An 18,732-nucleotide genomic window follows, 5' to 3' on the forward strand; every position below is an offset into this window, starting at 1 on the left:
TTGCCCAGTAAAAGCTCTCATGCTCTTGCCAAAACAAAAAAATCCATTTTCAAAATTATTAAATTTCTTTAATGATCCTTCCGCAGGTTCACCTACGGAAACCTTGTTACGACTTTTAGTTCCTCTAAATGACCAAGTTTGTCCAAATTCTCCGCTCTGAGATGGAGTTGCCCCCTTCTCTAAGCAGATCCTGAGGCCTCACTAAGCCATTCAATCGGTACTAGCGACGGGCGGTGTGTACAAAGGGCAGGGACGTAATCAACGCAAGCTGATGACTTGCGCTTACTAGGAATTCCTCGTTGAAGAGCAATAATTACAATGCTCTATCCCCAGCACGACGGAGTTTCACAAGATTACCAAGACCTCTCGGCCAAGGTTAGACTCGCTGGCTCCGTCAGTGTAGCGCGCGTGCGGCCCAGAACGTCTAAGGGCATCACAGACCTGTTATTGCCTCAAACTTCCATCGGCTTGAAACCGATAGTCCCTCTAAGAAGTGGATAACCAGCAAATGCTAGCACCACTATTTAGTAGGTTAAGGTCTCGTTCGTTATCGCAATTAAGCAGACAAATCACTCCACCAACTAAGAACGGCCATGCACCACCACCCACAAAATCAAGAAAGAGCTCTCAATCTGTCAATCCTTATTGTGTCTGGACCTGGTGAGTTTCCCCGTGTTGAGTCAAATTAAGCCGCAGGCTCCACTCCTGGTGGTGCCCTTCCGTCAATTCCTTTAAGTTTCAGCCTTGCGACCATACTCCCCCCAGAACCCAAAGACTTTGATTTCTCGTAAGGTGCCGAGTGGGTCATTAAAAAAACACCACCCGATCCCTAGTCGGCATAGTTTATGGTTAAGACTACGACGGTATCTGATCATCTTCGATCCCCTAACTTTCGTTCTTGATTAATGAAAACGTCCTTGGCAAATGCTTTCGCAGTAGTTAGTCTTCAATAAATCCAAGAATTTCACCTCTGACAATTGAATACTGATGCCCCCGACCGTCCCTATTAATCATTACGATGGTCCTAGAAACCAACAAAATAGAACCAAACGTCCTATTCTATTATTCCATGCTAATATATTCGAGCAATACGCCTGCTTTGAACACTCTAATTTTTTCAAAGTAAAAGTCCTGGTTCGCCAAGAGCCACAAGGACTCAAGGTTAGCCAGAAGGAAAGGCCCCGTTGGAAATCCAGTACACGAAAAAATCGGACCGGCCAACCGGGCCCAAAGTTCAACTACGAGCTTTTTAACTGCAACAACTTTAATATACGCTATTGGAGCTGGAATTACCGCGGCTGCTGGCACCAGACTTGCCCTCCAATTGTTCCTCGTTAAGGTATTTACATTGTACTCATTCCAATTACAAGACCCGAATGGGCCCTGTATCGTTATTTATTGTCACTACCTCCCTGAATTAGGATTGGGTAATTTGCGCGCCTGCTGCCTTCCTTGGATGTGGTAGCCGTTTCTCAGGCTCCCTCTCCGGAATCGAACCCTTATTCCCCGTTACCCGTTGAAACCATGGTAGGCCACTATCCTACCATCGAAAGTTGATAGGGCAGAAATTTGAATGAACCATCGCCAGCACAAGGCCATGCGATTCGAAAAGTTATTATGAATCATCAAAGAGTCCGAAGACATTGATTTTTTATCTAATAAATACATCTCTTCCAAAGGGTCGAGATTTTAAGCATGTATTAGCTCTAGAATTACCACAGTTATACCATGTAGTAAAGGAACTATCAAATAAACGATAACTGATTTAATGAGCCATTCGCAGTTTCACTGTATAAATTGCTTATACTTAGACATGCATGGCTTAATCTTTGAGACAAGCATATGACTACTGGCAGGATCAACCAGATAACTATCTTAAAAGAAGAAGCAACAAGCAGTAAAAAAGAAAGAAACCGAAATCTCTTTTTTTTTTTCCCACCTATTCCCTCTTGCTAGAAGATACTTATTGAGTTTGGAAACAGCTGAAATTCCAGAAAAATTGCTTTTTCAGGTCTCTCTGCTGCCGGAAATGCTCTCTGTTCAAAAAGCTTTTACACTCTTGACCAGCGCACTCCGTCACCATACCATAGCACTCTTTGAGTTTCCTCTAATCAGGTTCCACCAAACAGATACCCCGGTGTTTCACGGAATGGTACGTTTGATATCGCTGATTTGAGAGGAGGTTACACTTGAAGAATCACAGTCTTGCGACCGGCTATTCAACAAGGCATTCCCCCAAGTTTGAATTCTTTGAAATAGATTGCTATTAGCTAGTAATCCACCAAATCCTTCGCTGCTCACCAATGGAATCGCAAGATGCCCACGATGAGACTGTTCAGGTTAAACGCAAAAGAAACACACTCTGGGAATTTCTTCCCAAATTGTATCTCTCAATACGCATCAACCCATGTCAATTAAACACGCTGTATAGAGACTAGGCAGATCTGACGATCACCTAGCGACTCTCTCCACCGTTTGACGAGGCCATTTACAAAAACATAACGAACGACAAGCCTACTCGAATTCGTTTCCAAACTCTTTTCGAACTTGTCTTCAACTGCTTTCGCATGAAGTACCTCCCAACTACTTTTCCTCACACTTGTACTCCATGACTAAACCCCCCCTCCCATTACAAACTAAAATCTTACTTTTATTTTCTTTTGCCCTCTCTGTCGCTCTGCCTTAACTACGTATTTCTCGCCGAGAAAAACTTCAATTTAAGCTATTCTCCAAAAATCTTAGCGTATATTTTTTTTCCAAAGTGACAGGTGCCCCGGGTAACCCAGTTCCTCACTATTTTTTACTGCGGAAGCGGAAGCGGAAAATACGGAAACGCGCGGGAACATACAAAACATACAAAATATACCTTTCTCACACAAGAAATATATGCTACTTGCAAAATATCATACCAAAAAACTTTTCACAACCGAAACCAAAACCAACGGATATCATACATTACACTACCACCATTCAAACTTTACTACTATCCTCCCTTCAGTTTCCCTTTTTCTGCCTTTTTCGGTGACGGAAATACGCTTCAGAGACCCTAAAGGGAAATCCATGCCATAACAGGAAAGTAACATCCCAATGCGGACTATACCACCCCACCACACTCCTACCAATAACGGTAACTATTCTATGTTTTCTTACTCCTATGTCTATTCATCTTTCATCTGACTACCTAATACTATGCAAAAATGTAAAATCATCACACAAAACATAAACAATCAAAATCAGCCATTTCCGCACCTTTTCCTCTGTCCACTTTCAACCGTCCCTCCAAATGTAAAATGGCCTATCGGAATACATTTTCTACATCCTAACTACTATAAAACAACCTTTAGACTTACGTTTGCTACTCTCATGGTCTCAATACTGCCGCCGACATTCTGTCCCACATACTAAATCTCTTCCCGTCATTATCGCCCGCATCCGGTGCCGTAAATGCAAAACAAATACCATCTATGTCTTCCACACCATCATTTTACTATGCCTGCCACCATCCATTTGTCTTTTGCACCATATCTTCATAACCTGTCACCTTGAAACTACCTCTGCATGCCACCTACCGACCAACTTTCATGTTCTGTTTCGACCTACCTCTTGTAAATGACAAATCACCTTTTTCATCGTATGCACCTTATTCTCCACATCACAATGCACTATTGCTTTTGCTTTTTCACCTGTCATATCCTATTGCTATTAGATGAAATATAATAAAAATTGTCCTCCACCCATAACACCTCTCACTCCCACCTACTGAACATGTCTGGACCCTGCCCTCATATCACCTGCGTTTCCGTTAAACTATCGGTTGCGGCCATATCTACCAGAAAGCACCGTTTCCCGTCCGATCAACTGTAGTTAAGCTGGTAAGAGCCTGACCGAGTAGTGTAGTGGGTGACCATACGCGAAACTCAGGTGCTGCAGTTGTTTTTTTTTTCGCGCACGAATACATCACGCAGCCTCGCCTTGACACTGCTCAAGGGATAAGGGGAAGGAGCTGAGATAGAACTGAGTTGGAGCGTTGCAGCGGCACGAGCAGTGAAAAGAGCGAAGAGAAGAGAAGCAGATAAAAGACCAAAGTAGCGATGATACTTCGATGTTTGGAGCGATTTTTCCTATGTGAATATTAGAAATCATATGTTTTGTATCAGCTGAACAGTGAATGATGTGCTCAATACTCAAATTCATCTTTTTGTTTGCTAAAAATAGCTTAACTGGCACATCATGAAAAGGATGTAGAAATTATAGAGTATATTTACTACTAAGAACTATATAAAAACACAGTGTGATGAAAAGTCACTGATCAGGCTTTAACCACCGTAGACGCCAGAAAAAACAGACCTAATCTGATCCATGCCGTAGCCGGAGTACAAACATAATTGTAGCAAAATACGCGATTTTTGAGGGTTTAGGTAGCCAGATCCAATGGCGTACTCTGGGGCATCATCTGGAGGAACTGTACCATCTGCTGTTCTTCTGCTGTGAACAATTGGTATACCATACTCTTCATAAAGTTGTTCGTTTACAATACTACCCGTAGCAGTCCAGGAACCAGCTCCAGAACCCGCCAACACGATACCTTTTGCGCCCAGGTCCTTGACGGCCTTTACTATTAGCTCAGGATTCAAGCCTTGATAGGAGTACAGAATAATGACTTCTGGAATTTCCGAAGGGTCTGTGAGGTTGGAAATGTCAAAAAATTGCCATCCATTTGGCTTGACTGGTGGGTAGTAAAACTCCACGTCATCATTTGAAAAGTAACCTAAATATCCCTGTTCATCCGCTCTGAATGTATCTAAAGAGTTGGCATTCATTTTCGTTGTCCAAAACCCAGAGGCAATACGATCGTTTAGAGTGATCATCGTGCCACGACCCAGTGATTTCTCAGAAGCAGCAATAGACACTGCTTGATATAAATTCATTGGGCCATCAGCAGACGTGGCAGTGGCTGGACGCATAGCGCCTGCGATACATACTGGCTTCTCTGAATTTATGGTCAAATCTAAGAAGAAAGCTGTCTCCTCCATAGTGTCGGTCCCATGAGTGACAACCGCACCAGCGTAGTCATCAGAGGCTAGTGCCTCGGAGATACCGTGATACAATGGGATCAGATGCGTATAGTTTAAAGAATTTGAACCAACGTTAGACACTTGAAGATAGTCCAGATTTGCCTTCTCAGCTAAAGATGGGACGGCTTCTATTAAATCATTTACGGTTAATCCCACGCTATAACCCGCCGTTGTTGCACTTGTCGAACCCTTGGAAGCGATAGTACCGCCGGTACCAAAAATTTTGATTGATGGCAAAGAAGAATTCTTCTCTTCACGAATTTTTAGTAGTGGAGCACCACTGGACATTGCGACAAAGAGAGAAAGTAAAAGGGTATTTAAAGATCTCATAGTTGGAGGTTGGTGAGTACCAGATTGCTTACAAAAGAATAGCGAGCCAACATTTGCTCTGCCTCAGGCCTCTTGGTGCTGCTTGAAGACTCATCTTATATGGCTTTTGTATGTCATGATTTGTTCTTGTACATTATGTGTTGATATTAAACAAATTGATTTTTTTTTTTTTGCGATAGCAAGCAGATAATGAAAGAGACAAGGACTTGGAACATCCGATAAGACTGCGCCGATATCGATCTTACAGTCCTTCCCTTGTGTCATGACTTTCGGAAAAGCATCCTCGTCGACTGGTAGTTTGCTGTCTGTCACGTGCTGAAGGGTCTGATACATTTTTTTAAAGATAAGAGACGGGGTTTACCCTTCGGAGGACTAAGCGAGATCTCCAAGTAAAGATCTCGCTTATCAAGAAAGCAGCCAAGTGTGGAACGTCCTTTTTTTTGGTTTCAAAAAGATATTCAACAGTTTACACTGCAGCTTTAATTGCCTCAAAAGGATATCATGAGGTGATCTAGGGTCAGAAGGGAAAGATTACAGCATCTTGAGTTGAATCACATCTGCAAAAGGTGGTATTATTGACGTTGCTCTTCCTTAATGGAAACTCATGGGGTTTGGAAAGGAGGTGCGGTAATCTATTTTTTTCGAACACAAAACCTAACCTTGAAAAGAAACTGTCCAATTTCATTGAACTTACCTCAGAACGGGCCGGAGTCTTTGCTTTCAGTCTAACATGGTCTAATTTCTTCGAAAAGCTTCATTTAATTGTTAGACTGTGGTTTTACAAGGAAAAAACCAGTGCTATACTGAAGCGATACCCAGAACTAATTACCTTGTGTGACGATTCGGCTCAGCGAAACGGACATGGTAAAATTGGGAATTTGAAAGCAGGCAGCAGCCTTGTACAGCGACATGACGATAGGTTTAGAATCCCCATCACGTACGAGTTGAAGAATTCTACGAAGGCTCTATGCGTTATTCCTCTATCGGTATAAAGTGTAGCGTTGTAGGGGGGATATTGGTGGTTTAGTTGAATTTGCGCAACGAAATTATAGAACTCATAAAAGTTCAATTCAATACTTGAAACCCTTAACGTTGGTTCGACCATCAATTGTTTGGACATAATAGTTTTATTCTGCGGCCGATTTCAAAATTTAGTAAATCAAATGTTGAAGCATCACCAGTAGGATGACCACTCCCATGACAAAACTCCGTCCCAAAGATAGCTTGATCATCCTAAGCGGGTCGCATTTTACTATCCCCAGTTCCGAAGAATAACAAGGCTCAATGCATATGCTGTTTATCGTGCTCACAAGGCGGTATGACGTTTTTAGCAATGTAATTATATTAAAAAGATCTTCAGTCACTATGAGTGGTTGATTGCCCCATAGAGAGCTATAAGCCGACGTGAAAGCTGCTGGTTCCAGCTTGGCTCATGTCGTCACCAGTCACTAGTCACTTGGTCGCATTCATTGCTACTCATCTGCGAGTGAGCATATTTGAGATCTGACTTGCCAAGGGATTAGAATCACGTAAGACTCTTGATCCTTAGAAGATATTTCTGACAAAGAACCACCTAAGCCATGCAAGTTTTTTTTTTCATTTGGTGGCGAAACAAAGGTGATGAAAGTTTCTTCTTGTACAAACGCCAATCCCGATAGGTGAGACAATTCTTGAAGTAATGGACCTCTGAGTAAGCATATCAGTCGAATGAAGTTCCAATATGCGTTGGCCAAGGAACAGCTAGGCAGCAACTCGCGCAGTGGCGTCAAAAAACTAATAAGTAAACACCACTGGCTTCCGGAATACTATTTCTCTGATCTCTCATTTTCTGTTGTACAGCAGTGGGACAGTAGAGCCATTGAAAAAACTACAATCATATCTTGTATGCGGCCCGCAAACCAAGAGATTTATCCTTTGAGACATTGTGAGACCCTCCGTTCGCAACCGTGCTCTCTGTTTTCATCACTATATGCACGCTCTTTCCAAAGCTCCTGCACTTTGCACGTGGCGGAGCCATCGCCCGGCTTCCATATGTACGGCTGCCACACCTAACTATTTCGGTTGCGGCCATATCTACCAGAAAGCACCGTTTCCCGTCCGATCAACTGTAGTTAAGCTGGTAAGAGCCTGACCGAGTAGTGTAGTGGGTGACCATACGCGAAACTCAGGTGCTGCAGTTGTTTTTTTTTTCGCGCACGAATACATCACGCAGCCTCGCCTTGACACTGCTCAAGGGATAAGGGGAAGGAGCTGAGATAGAACTGAGTTGGAGCGTTGCAGCGGCACGAGCAGTGAAAAGAGCGAAGAGAAGAGAAGCAGATAAAAGACCAAAGTAGCGATGATACTTCGATGTTTGGAGCGATTTTTCCTATGTGAATATTAGAAATCATATGTTTTGTATCAGCTGAACAGTGAATGATGTGCTCAATACTCAAATTCATCTTTTTGTTTGCTAAAAATAGCTTAACTGGCACATCATGAAAAGGATGTAGAAATTATAGAGTATATTTACTACTAAGAACTATATAAAAACACAGTGTGATGAAAAGTCACTGATCAGGCTTTAACCACCGTAGACGCCAGAAAAAACAGACCTAATCTGATCCATGCCGTAGCCGGAGTACAAACATAATTGTAGCAAAATACGCGATTTTTGAGGGTTTAGGTAGCCAGATCCAATGGCGTACTCTGGGGCATCATCTGGAGGAACTGTACCATCTGCTGTTCTTCTGCTGTGAACAATTGGTATACCATACTCTTCATAAAGTTGTTCGTTTACAATACTACCCGTAGCAGTCCAGGAACCAGCTCCAGAACCCGCCAACACGATACCTTTTGCGCCCAGGTCCTTGACGGCCTTTACTATTAGCTCAGGATTCAAGCCTTGATAGGAGTACAGAATAATGACTTCTGGAATTTCCGAAGGGTCTGTGAGGTTGGAAATGTCAAAAAATTGCCATCCATTTGGCTTGACTGGTGGGTAGTAAAACTCCACGTCATCATTTGAAAAGTAACCTAAATATCCCTGTTCATCCGCTCTGAATGTATCTAAAGAGTTGGCATTCATTTTCGTTGTCCAAAACCCAGAGGCAATACGATCGTTTAGAGTGATCATCGTGCCACGACCCAGTGATTTCTCAGAAGCAGCAATAGACACTGCTTGATATAAATTCATTGGGCCATCAGCAGACGTGGCAGTGGCTGGACGCATAGCGCCTGCGATACATACTGGCTTCTCTGAATTTATGGTCAAATCTAAGAAGAAAGCTGTCTCCTCCATAGTGTCGGTCCCATGAGTGACAACCGCACCAGCGTAGTCATCAGAGGCTAGTGCCTCGGAGATACCGTGATACAATGGGATCAGATGCGTATAGTTTAAAGAATTTGAACCAACGTTAGACACTTGAAGATAGTCCAGATTTGCCTTCTCAGCTAAAGATGGGACGGCTTCTATTAAATCATTTACGGTTAATCCCACGCTATAACCCGCCGTTGTTGCACTTGTCGAACCCTTGGAAGCGATAGTACCGCCGGTACCAAAAATTTTGATTGATGGCAAAGAAGAATTCTTCTCTTCACGAATTTTTAGTAGTGGAGCACCACTGGACATTGCGACAAAGAGAGAAAGTAAAAGGGTATTTAAAGATCTCATAGTTGGAGGTTGGTGAGTACCAGATTGCTTACAAAAGAATAGCGAGCCAACATTTGCTCTGCCTCAGGCCTCTTGGTGCTGCTTGAAGACTCATCTTATATGGCTTTTGTATGTCATGATTTGTTCTTGTACATTATGTGTTGATATTAAACAAATTGATTTTTTTTTTTTTGCGATAGCAAGCAGATAATGAAAGAGACAAGGACTTGGAACATCCGATAAGACTGCGCCGATATCGATCTTACAGTCCTTCCCTTGTGTCATGACTTTCGGAAAAGCATCCTCGTCGACTGGTAGTTTGCTGTCTGTCACGTGCTGAAGGGTCTGATACATTTTTTTAAAGATAAGAGACGGGGTTTACCTTCGGAGGACTAAGCGAGATCTCCAAGTAAAGATCTCGCTTATCAAGAAAGCAGCCAAGTGTGGAACGTCCTTTTTTTTGGTTTCAAAAAGATATTCAACAGTTTACACTGCAGCTTTAATTGCCTCAAAAGGATATCATGAGGTGATCTAGGGTCAGAAGGGAAAGATTACAGCATCTTGAGTTGAATCACATCTGCAAAAGGTGGTATTATTGACGTTGCTCTTCCTTAATGGAAACTCATGGGGTTTGGAAAGGAGGTGCGGTAATCTATTTTTTTCGAACACAAAACCTAACCTTGAAAAGAAACTGTCCAATTTCATTGAACTTACCTCAGAACGGGCCGGAGTCTTTGCTTTCAGTCTAACATGGTCTAATTTCTTCGAAAAGCTTCATTTAATTGTTAGACTGTGGTTTTACAAGGAAAAAACCAGTGCTATACTGAAGCGATACCCAGAACTAATTACCTTGTGTGACGATTCGGCTCAGCGAAACGGACATGGTAAAATTGGGAATTTGAAAGCAGGCAGCAGCCTTGTACAGCGACATGACGATAGGTTTAGAATCCCCATCACGTACGAGTTGAAGAATTCTACGAAGGCTCTATGCGTTATTCCTCTATCGGTATAAAGTGTAGCGTTGTAGGGGGGATATTGGTGGTTTAGTTGAATTTGCGCAACGAAATTATAGAACTCATAAAAGTTCAATTCAATACTTGAAACCCTTAACGTTGGTTCGACCATCAATTGTTTGGACATAATAGTTTTATTCTGCGGCCGATTTCAAAATTTAGTAAATCAAATGTTGAAGCATCACCAGTAGGATGACCACTCCCATGACAAAACTCCGTCCCAAAGATAGCTTGATCATCCTAAGCGGGTCGCATTTTACTATCCCCAGTTCCGAAGAATAACAAGGCTCAATGCATATGCTGTTTATCGTGCTCACAAGGCGGTATGACGTTTTTAGCAATGTAATTATATTAAAAAGATCTTCAGTCACTATGAGTGGTTGATTGCCCCATAGAGAGCTATAAGCCGACGTGAAAGCTGCTGGTTCCAGCTTGGCTCATGTCGTCACCAGTCACTAGTCACTTGGTCGCATTCATTGCTACTCATCTGCGAGTGAGCATATTTGAGATCTGACTTGCCAAGGGATTAGAATCACGTAAGACTCTTGATCCTTAGAAGATATTTCTGACAAAGAACCACCTAAGCCATGCAAGTTTTTTTTTTCATTTGGTGGCGAAACAAAGGTGATGAAAGTTTCTTCTTGTACAAACGCCAAGCCCGATAGGTGAGACAATTCTTGAAGTAATGGACCTCTGAGTAAGCATATCAGTCGAATGAAGTTCCAATATGCGTTGGCCAAGGAACAGCTAGGCAGCAACTCGCGCAGTGGCGTCAAAAAACTAATAAGTAAACACCACTGGCTTCCGGAATACTATTTCTCTGATCTCTCATTTTCTGTTGTACAGCAGTGGGACAGTAGAGCCATTGAAAAAACTACAATCATATCTTGTATGCGGCCCGCAAACCAAGAGATTTATCCTTTGTGAGAAATGGGTGAATGTTGAGATAATTGTTGGGATTCCATTGTTGATAAAGGCTATAATATTAGGTATACAGAATATACTAGAAGTTCTCCTCGAGGATATAGGAATCCTCAAAATGGAATCTATATTTCTACATACTAATATTACGATTATTCCTCATTCCGTTTTATATGTTTATATTCATTGATCCTATTACATTATCAATCCTTGCGTTTCAGCTTCCACTAATTTAGATGACTATTTCTCATCATTTGCGTCATCTTCTAACACCGTATATGATAATATACTAGTAATGTAAATACTAGTTAGTAGATGATAGTTGATTTCTATTCCAACATACCACCCATAATGTAATAGATCTAATGAATCCATTTGTTAGTTAATAGTTTAAATGTTTTTATCGGAAGAGGTTTTGTCATCACATCAGCAATGTTCTTCTTGGTCTCGATGTAGTATACGTATAAATTATTACCTGATACTTCATCTCTAAGTCTCATTGCCTTTGTGCCAAAAAATCTGTTTCTAAATTTCTCTTCATTTGTAGACTTAATTATACTGATCGTTGATCTACTATCAGTAAGTAAGCCTTTAATAATTGGTTTCTTGTTAAGTTCTTGTATCAGGTAACTTAGATTATTTAATAATGGGACAGATTCACTTATCGCGTGTATTTCTGCTTCCGTAGTTGAAGTACATGTTAATGAAGCCTTGGTGGACTTTCCTCCAATTACCTTTCCATTAAGTAAATATATGTTGCCAATTTGTGATTTATAATACGGTTGGTTGCCATACGAAGCATCACTTATTGCGACTAGTTTATTATCTGGCTCGGTAGGTTTGTTTTTGTGCCATATCAGTTGTTTATCTCTAGTGTCCCACATGAATTGTATCAACTCATATGTCATGTCTAAAACTTGCCTAGAGGGGAATAGTATATGTTGAGCAAGTGTGTTGATGTAGTATAGTAAGTCAAATCTAAATTTATATCCAACATATGAAGCTAGACCAATCAACTTTTGCATTTCATGTACCTTCTCTTTGTATTCATCTTCATCTATTTCTAGTTCATCCTGGTCTATATAAAGACCTGGTTGACCTGGAGCGCTAAGTTTTCTTCCTTTTGGATTCAAAGGTACGTTTAATTTGGGTATTTTCTCAGTTAATGAGTTTTCCATACCTAATTTCATGTATTTACCTCTTTGATATTTGATTTCTAAGCCAAGTATGTCGTACTGAATTTCGTTATCACTTTCACCCAGATTTATTATCTTTGTATCGTATTGTTTCTTGAGTGTTGTTATGATTTTCTTATTTGCATTTAAGTCTTTGCTGAATAAAATCATGTCGTCAACAAATAAACATATTGTTACTTGACTATTCTTAAATACGCATGACCATCCACGAACTTCTTCCATACCACACTGTTTTATCAGGTATGATTTGATAGTTTCGTACCAGTTCGCTCCACTTTGTTTCAATCCATAAAGTGATTTCTTCAAACGTATCAACTTATCATTCATTCCTAAATGTGGTGGAGGTCTTATGTATAATTCTTCTTTGATGTCTGCATACAAATATGCCGAAGATATGTCTAATTGTGTAATATAGTAGTTATTGTCTAATGCAAGTGACAGGGATGTCATTAATGCATAGTGATGTACGGTATTGGATTGCATGCCTGAGTCGTAAGTGTCAGGATGCTGAATATCACCTCTTGCAACAAATCTAGCTTTATGAGTACCGTCACGTTTCTTGTTGAAGATAAACATTGAGTTTATTACTCTTTTAGGGTCTATTTCTTTTCTGTCATAATATTCGTCAGTGTCCCAAGTTTTCATCTTCAACAGTTGATTGACTTCTTTGTGGTATGCCTCGATATATTTTTCTTTTTCTTTAATATCTTTATTATAGGTGATTGCCTCATCGTATCGTAAGGTTGTCCGTATTGGTTTGATTGATTTTACTGCTTTTACAGCTGCAATCAGGTGAATTCGTTTCTTCGATCTCGGAGGTTCTAAACTACGCATATTCTTAGTATTCCATGTGTCTCGTGATACCTTAATTTCAGTTTCATTATCTTCTAATGATCTTTTCTTACTGTTGATAGTAGTATAGGCATTAGAGTCACCAATACCACCCAAACTGGAATTAGTTTGACGAGAATTTATCGGTGGGAGTTCTTTAAATGGGTCAGGGAATTCGGTAGGAGATTCTGGAGGTAGATCAGGGAGTGGGAGATCAGCGATGATAGATTCCTCGGTATTCTGTTCAGAAACAGTAGTTGGCGTTTTGATAGGAACAATATTGTGCGATGAATTATTTTCCGGTGGAGAAGCATCGATTGAAGGTGAACGGTGTATAATCCTTTTCTCAGTCTCTTGGTCACTTATCTGCGGAACAGTTTTGTTGTTGGTACCACCCGTACTGGATATTGGTACGTTTGTATGATTAGTCTCATTTTCACTGTACGAGTCTGAGTGTCTGAAATCTTTAGATTTACTGGCGTGCGACGACTCATGTGTGTTAGATTGGGACATGGGAGCAAGTAAAGGAACATTTAATTTATGCATACCACCCGAACCGGTACTCTCGATATTGGAAATTTGGGGGGTGCTAGATCTCTTCTTTGATGGAAGAATATTAGATTCAGATATGTTGGGGTCAACTTCTCTGGGTGCGCGAATATTGGTTTTAGAAACACGTTTCGAATCTTCAGTATGAGTTGACGGAGGTGTGGAATCGGTTGGACTCACAGCTTTTGAAAGGACATTTCTCGGTTGCTCAGGATGTAGTTCAATGTCGGATTGGAAGTCATGGTCAGATTCTATGTTAAGATCATTGGATTCTTGGATCTCATTTGACGCAATGAACGAATGATATGAAGCAGTTAAACGGTTTAAGTCTTCATCGAAAGTGAGTGCGTCGTAATTGAATTGATCTAATCTGGATTCCTTGCCCTGAAGAATAACATAGTTAGTTGTATCTACTGTCTTCTTTAAGGATGGAAGATAGATGATATATCCATAAGAGTTTCGAGACGGATGTAGAGCGTAGCCTGGGATGCCACGAGGATGTATTTTGGAGTTAGGGTTGTGATCATTGACGATAACAGGTTGACCGAAAGGTAACAAAGTACTGATATCAAGTCCTGCCAAGCCAGCATGTTGTCTTGCAGATTTTTTGCTTTTAGGTGAAGCTAGTGAATTTCTCACAATAGTAGAAAATTCGATTGCAGAGAACCATAAATGGTTCGGTAAACCACTACATTGCAGTTGAGTACGGCAGTCATCTAATAAGGTACGGTTGAGCCGTTCAGCGACTCCATGTGCTCGGGAATCCGCTGTGGTTGTATAGCATGGAGTTATACCATTTTTTTCAAGGAATTTATGGAGAGTTCTGTTAGTATACTCAGAACCACGGTCCATTTGTATAACCAAGACACTGGCCTGAAACTGGTTCTTAATAAAAGCTAGTATCGTAGTAAAAACATCGAGGATAGAGTCCTCGCGACGGTCGTGTAATGGATAAACCCAACGGAATTTTGTTGTCTCATCAGTAAATGAGATGAAATAGGATGGTGCACTATTTGGTAGGTTGTGAACTGGACCAAATATGTCAGTATGTAGGTATTGAAAGGGTTCGTATGAATTTTGGTATTTTAGTCGTGAACCTTTGATATGTCTGTGTTTGGTGCTTTTGCCGATTAAACAATCAGGACATTGATAGTCAATAGCACTAGACCAGTCGACATCTGATTCGTTAAAATACGTGATGGTGTTATTTTTAAGTGAGTATCGAATTGTCGGTGCATTGGCATGCGCAAGCATTCGATGAATGAAAGGATAAGGATATTTGCGTGTACTTTCACTTGTATGGACATTATTGATGGTGGGTACGGAGATATTTGATGGAAGCAAGTACTTTTTAGATACCCAGTAAAAGTCTCCATATTTTACGATAGGTGCAAGTACAGTGCCGTCAGATCGTTCTAAGACGTTTTTGGTAAAGCATGCTGTGATATCTACTGCAGCCAATTCATTCAAACTGAGTAAGTCATAGGCTATGTTAGGAGTGTGCAATACCTTTATTGATGTTTTGGTGTTGTCCTGGAAGTGAAATTGTAGGTCACCAATAGCGTTAATTGGTATATTTCTTTTTTGAGCATCAACTACGTTTATGTCAGGATTAGATGATGCTGAGTGTATGTGATGAGCAGATCTTATAAGGGTTCGTGATGCTCCTGAATCGAGAAGGAGGTGTCCAGGGAGTTCATCATCAGAATGATTAGTGTGATTTACCGTAGATTCAGTAAGTTCCTGGCCTAAGGTGAAGGTCGTGCTTATTGTTCAATTGAATCGGTTCAGTAGTTGATTTACTGATGGAATCGTTGTCCGTGCTGGGAGAGTTATTAGATGTGGATACATTGTGAGCCCTGGCTGTTTTCGATTTCGAATTATTTGTTTTTTGAGGATTCCGAGCTATAACTTTGGGTTTGGTTGTATTCGTATAGCTGCGAGAATCATTCTTCTCATCACTCAGATTTCTCCTGTAATTAGGTTTGCTGTTTCTCGATCCCTGTTGTTCTTCATAAATAGCATGGATATCTAAGAACAGTTCAGCGACTGTCATATTTAGATGTCGATGACGTGTGTAGCGTAAAAATTTATATTCGCCAGATAGACCTCTCATAATTAATTGGCATGCGACCTTGTTATTGATATGAATGCCATTATTGTTCAGTCTGTCGATAATGTTTGTGACTTTTGTTTCAAATGCATCTGCAGGTGTACTGCCATTATATTGCAAATTTGCCAGGGTCACAATGTCGTTTGCCTCTTGGGTATCAGATTGCATTTTTTCAATACTTTTGGAAAGAATTTTCATGATATCCGTATAATCAACGGATAGGATGTCTTTGACCCAGGTAGGTAGGAATTGAGAGGGAGCAAATATTTGAAAAGTGTTATACAAGAAGGTGAGTTCATCATCAGTGATCTGACGTACGGGTTTTCCGTTTACTGTCGGAATAATACCACCGAGATTCGAGTTTTGTAAAAATTTGATGTATGTTTTAACCCAATTTGGAAAGTCATTAGGTGAGGTTAACATTGGTGGTGGTCTGACATATTTTTTAGTGGATGTCATATCAGAGTCCGCTGAGGATGAATCAGTAAATGTATTACCTGACTCAGGTGATGGAGTGCTCAGAGGCGTTCCAACTGATGATGGATACTGCGGAAACTGTGATTGTGGCCCAGGTGGAAAGTACATAGGCGACATTTGATAAGGTGTATACGGAATCATAGATGGGTGTCCGTAAAATGACCAACCAGATGGATTGGCTTGGTTTTGGGTCATCATGCACTGCTGTGGGTACGGCCCATTCTGTGGAGGTGGTACTGAAGCAGGTTGAGGAGAGGCATGATGGGGGTTCTCTGGAACAGCTGATGAAGCAGGTGTTGTTGTCTGTTGAGAGTTAGCCTTAGTGGAAGCCTTCTCACATTCTTCTGTTTTGGAAGCTGAAACGTCTAACGGATCTTGATTTGTGTGGACTTCCTTAGAAGTAACCGAAGCACAGGCGCTACCATGAGAAATGGGTGAATGTTGAGATAATTGTTGGGATTCCATTGTTGATAAAGGCTATAATATTAGGTATACAGAATATACTAGAAGTTCTCCTCGAGGATATAGGAATCCTCAAAATGGAATCTATATTTCTACATACTAATATTACGATTATTCCTCATTCCGTTTTATATGTTTATATTCATTGATCCTATTACATTATCAATCCTTGCGTTTCAGCTTCCACTAATTTAGATGACTATTTCTCATCATTTGCGTCATCTTCTAACACCGTATATGATAATATACTAGTAATGTAAATACTAGTTAGTAGATGATAGTTGATTTCTATTCCAACACTTTGAGACATTGTGAGACCCTCCGTTCGCAACCGTGCTCTCTGTTTTCATCACTATATGCACGCTCTTTCCAAAGCTCCTGCACTTTGCACGTGGCGGAGCCATCGCCCGGCTTCCATATGTACGGCTGCCACACCTAACTATTTCGGTTGCGGCCATATCTACCAGAAAGCACCGTTTCCCGTCCGATCAACTGTAGTTAAGCTGGTAAGAGCCTGACCGAGTAGTGTAGTGGGTGACCATACGCGAAACTCAGGTGCTGCAGTTGTTTTTTTTTTCGCGCACGAATACATCACGCAGCCTCGCCTTGACACTGCTCAAGGGATAAGGGGAAGGAGCTGAGATAGAACTGAGTTGGAGCGTTGCAGCGGCACGAGCAGTGAAAAGAGCGAAGAGAAGAGAAGCAGATAAAAGACCAAAGTAGCGATGATACTTCGATGTTTGGAGCGATTTTTCCTATGTGAATATTAGAAATCATATGTTTTGTATCAGCTGAACAGTGAATGATGTGCTCAATACTCAAATTCATCTTTTTGTTTGCTAAAAATAGCTTAACTGGCACATCATGAAAAGGATGTAGAAATTATAGAGTATATTTACTACTAAGAACTATATAAAAACACAGTGTGATGAAAAGTCACTGATCAGGCTTTAACCACCGTAGACGCCAGAAAAAACAGACCTAATCTGATCCATGCCGTAGCCGGAGTACAAACATAATTGTAGCAAAATACGCGATTTTTGAGGGTTTAGGTAGCCAGATCCAATGGCGTACTCTGGGGCATCATCTGGAGGAACTGTACCATCTGCTGTTCTTCTGCTGTGAACAATTGGTATACCATACTCTTCATAAAGTTGTTCGTTTACAATACTACCCGTAGCAGTCCAGGAACCAGCTCCAGAACCCGCCAACACGATACCTTTTGCGCCCAGGTCCTTGACGGCCTTTACTATTAGCTCAGGATTCAAGCCTTGATAGGAGTACAGAATAATGACTTCTGGAATTTCCGAAGGGTCTGTGAGGTTGGAAATGTCAAAAAATTGCCATCCATTTGGCTTGACTGGTGGGTAGTAAAACTCCACGTCATCATTTGAAAAGTAACCTAAATATCCCTGTTCATCCGCTCTGAATGTATCTAAAGAGTTGGCATTCATTTTCGTTGTCCAAAACCCAGAGGCAATACGATCGTTTAGAGTGATCATCGTGCCACGACCCAGTGATTTCTCAGAAGCAGCAATAGACACTGCTTGATATAAATTCATTGGGCCATCAGCAGACGTGGCAGTGGCTGGACGCATAGCGCCTGCGATACATACTGGCTTCTCTGAATTTATGGTCAAATCTAAGAAGAAAGCTGTCTCCTCCATAGTGTCGGTCCCATGAGTGACAACCGCACCAGCGTAGTCATCAGAGGCTAGTGCCTCGGAGATACCGTGATACAATGGGATCAGATGCGTATAGTTTAAAGAATTTGAACCAACGTTAGACACTTGAAGATAGTCCAGATTTGCCTTCTCAGCTAAAGATGGGACGGCTTCTATTAAATCATTTACGGTTAATCCCACGCTATAACCCGCCGTTGTTGCACTTGTCGAACCCTTGGAAGCGATAGTACCGCCGGTACCAAAAATTTTGATTGATGGCAAAGAAGAATTCTTCTCTTCACGAATTTTTAGTAGTGGAGCACCACTGGACATTGCGACAAAGAGAGAAAGTAAAAGGGTATTTAAAGATCTCATAGTTGGAGGTTGGTGAGTACCAGATTGCTTACAAAAGAATAGCGAGCCAACATTTGCTCTGCCTCAGGCCTCTTGGTGCTGCTTGAAGACTCATC

General features: G+C 41.1%; 11 protein-coding genes and 7 non-coding genes across 18 annotated transcripts in view, besides 5 other annotated features; 6 read left to right on the plus strand and 12 right to left on the minus strand.

The window, feature by feature from the left end:
• The window catches only part of ITS1-2, a 361-nt gene extending 292 nt beyond the window's left edge, over positions 1-69 (minus strand). The window contains exon 1 of the transcript NR_132221.1: positions 1-69. This exon is cut by the window's left edge and continues 292 nt beyond it. This is a non-coding gene — a transcript (internal transcribed spacer 1).
• The window catches only part of RDN37-2, a 6,858-nt gene extending 4,289 nt beyond the window's left edge, over positions 1-2,569 (minus strand). The window contains exon 1 of the transcript NR_132216.1: positions 1-2,569. This exon is cut by the window's left edge and continues 4,289 nt beyond it. This is a non-coding gene — a transcript (35S pre-ribosomal RNA).
• Positions 70-1,869, minus strand: RDN18-2. The gene has a single exon (NR_132222.1). It is a non-coding gene; the product is annotated as an 18S ribosomal RNA (ribosomal RNA).
• On the minus strand, positions 1,870-2,569 carry ETS1-2. The gene has a single exon (NR_132223.1). It is a non-coding gene; the product is annotated as an external transcribed spacer (transcript).
• Positions 2,570-3,812: a sequence feature (NTS2-2; Non-transcribed region of the rDNA repeat; located between RDN5 and the 5' ETS).
• Positions 3,128-3,234: an origin of replication (ARS1200-2; Chromosomal origin of bidirectional DNA replication; an rDNA ARS is presumed to be present in each tandem rDNA repeat, but fewer than one-third of the rDNA ARSs are actually used as replication origins in a given S phase).
• Positions 3,813-3,931, plus strand: RDN5-2. Its single transcript, NR_132224.1, has one exon. It is a non-coding gene; the product is annotated as a 5S ribosomal RNA (ribosomal RNA).
• YLR154C-H (uncharacterized protein) lies at positions 3,827-3,958 on the minus strand (the record flags this gene model as incomplete). Its single annotated transcript, NM_001184564.1, has 1 exon — positions 3,827-3,958. The coding sequence occupies one exon, from the start codon at positions 3,956-3,958 to the stop codon at positions 3,827-3,829; it is 132 nt and encodes a 43-aa protein (NP_878126.1).
• A 358-nt stretch (positions 3,959-4,316) lies between these two features.
• On the minus strand, positions 4,317-5,405 carry ASP3-1 (asparaginase ASP3-1; the record flags this gene model as incomplete). Its single annotated transcript, NM_001182042.1, has 1 exon — positions 4,317-5,405. One exon carries the CDS (start codon positions 5,403-5,405, stop codon positions 4,317-4,319), a length of 1,089 nt encoding a protein of 362 aa, NP_013256.1.
• A 1,707-nt stretch (positions 5,406-7,112) lies between these two features.
• On the plus strand, positions 7,113-7,457 carry YLR156W (uncharacterized protein; the record flags this gene model as incomplete). The annotated part of the gene is made up of 1 exon (NM_001182043.1): positions 7,113-7,457. One exon carries the CDS (start codon positions 7,113-7,115, stop codon positions 7,455-7,457), a length of 345 nt encoding a protein of 114 aa, NP_757337.1.
• Positions 7,458-7,464: 7 nt separating this feature from the next.
• Positions 7,465-7,583, plus strand: RDN5-3. Its single transcript, NR_132225.1, has one exon. It is a non-coding gene; the product is annotated as a 5S ribosomal RNA (ribosomal RNA).
• Positions 7,479-7,610, minus strand: YLR156C-A (uncharacterized protein; the record flags this gene model as incomplete). Its single annotated transcript, NM_001184563.1, has 1 exon — positions 7,479-7,610. The coding sequence occupies one exon, from the start codon at positions 7,608-7,610 to the stop codon at positions 7,479-7,481; it is 132 nt and encodes a 43-aa protein (NP_878123.1).
• Positions 7,611-7,968: 358 nt separating this feature from the next.
• ASP3-2 (asparaginase ASP3-2) lies at positions 7,969-9,057 on the minus strand (the record flags this gene model as incomplete). Its single annotated transcript, NM_001182044.1, has 1 exon — positions 7,969-9,057. The coding sequence occupies one exon, from the start codon at positions 9,055-9,057 to the stop codon at positions 7,969-7,971; it is 1,089 nt and encodes a 362-aa protein (NP_013258.1).
• A 1,706-nt stretch (positions 9,058-10,763) lies between these two features.
• Positions 10,764-10,976, plus strand: YLR157W-D (uncharacterized protein; the record flags this gene model as incomplete). The annotated part of the gene is made up of 1 exon (NM_001184608.1): positions 10,764-10,976. The coding sequence occupies one exon, from the start codon at positions 10,764-10,766 to the stop codon at positions 10,974-10,976; it is 213 nt and encodes a 70-aa protein (NP_878124.1).
• Positions 10,976-11,310: a long terminal repeat (Ty1 LTR).
• Positions 10,976-16,897: a mobile genetic element (YLRCTy1-1; Ty1 element, LTR retrotransposon of the Copia (Pseudoviridae) group; contains co-transcribed genes TYA Gag and TYB Pol, encoding proteins involved in structure and function of virus-like particles, flanked by two direct repeats).
• On the minus strand, positions 11,333-16,601 carry YLR157C-B (gag-pol fusion protein; the record flags this gene model as incomplete). The annotated part of the gene is given in 1 exon segment (NM_001184406.2): positions 11,333-16,601. Coding segments are annotated over 1 exon segment (5,268 nt in total).
• On the minus strand, positions 15,279-16,601 carry YLR157C-A (gag protein; the record flags this gene model as incomplete). The annotated part of the gene is made up of 1 exon (NM_001184405.1): positions 15,279-16,601. The coding sequence occupies one exon, from the start codon at positions 16,599-16,601 to the stop codon at positions 15,279-15,281; it is 1,323 nt and encodes a 440-aa protein (NP_058170.1).
• Positions 16,563-16,897: a long terminal repeat (Ty1 LTR).
• YLR157W-E (uncharacterized protein) lies at positions 16,873-17,037 on the plus strand (the record flags this gene model as incomplete). Its single annotated transcript, NM_001184609.1, has 1 exon — positions 16,873-17,037. The coding sequence occupies one exon, from the start codon at positions 16,873-16,875 to the stop codon at positions 17,035-17,037; it is 165 nt and encodes a 54-aa protein (NP_878125.1).
• Positions 17,038-17,044: 7 nt separating this feature from the next.
• RDN5-4 lies at positions 17,045-17,163 on the plus strand. The gene has a single exon (NR_132226.1). It is a non-coding gene; the product is annotated as a 5S ribosomal RNA (ribosomal RNA).
• On the minus strand, positions 17,059-17,190 carry YLR157C-C (uncharacterized protein; the record flags this gene model as incomplete). Its single annotated transcript, NM_001184561.1, has 1 exon — positions 17,059-17,190. One exon carries the CDS (start codon positions 17,188-17,190, stop codon positions 17,059-17,061), a length of 132 nt encoding a protein of 43 aa, NP_878122.1.
• A 358-nt stretch (positions 17,191-17,548) lies between these two features.
• On the minus strand, positions 17,549-18,637 carry ASP3-3 (asparaginase ASP3-3; the record flags this gene model as incomplete). Its single annotated transcript, NM_001182045.1, has 1 exon — positions 17,549-18,637. One exon carries the CDS (start codon positions 18,635-18,637, stop codon positions 17,549-17,551), a length of 1,089 nt encoding a protein of 362 aa, NP_013259.1.
• Positions 18,638-18,732: the final 95 nt, after the last annotated feature.

The sequence above is a fragment of the Saccharomyces cerevisiae genome, chromosome XII (assembly GCF_000146045.2).
Source record: "Saccharomyces cerevisiae S288C chromosome XII, complete sequence".
Classification (NCBI taxonomy): Eukaryota; Fungi; Ascomycota; class Saccharomycetes; order Saccharomycetales; family Saccharomycetaceae; genus Saccharomyces; species Saccharomyces cerevisiae.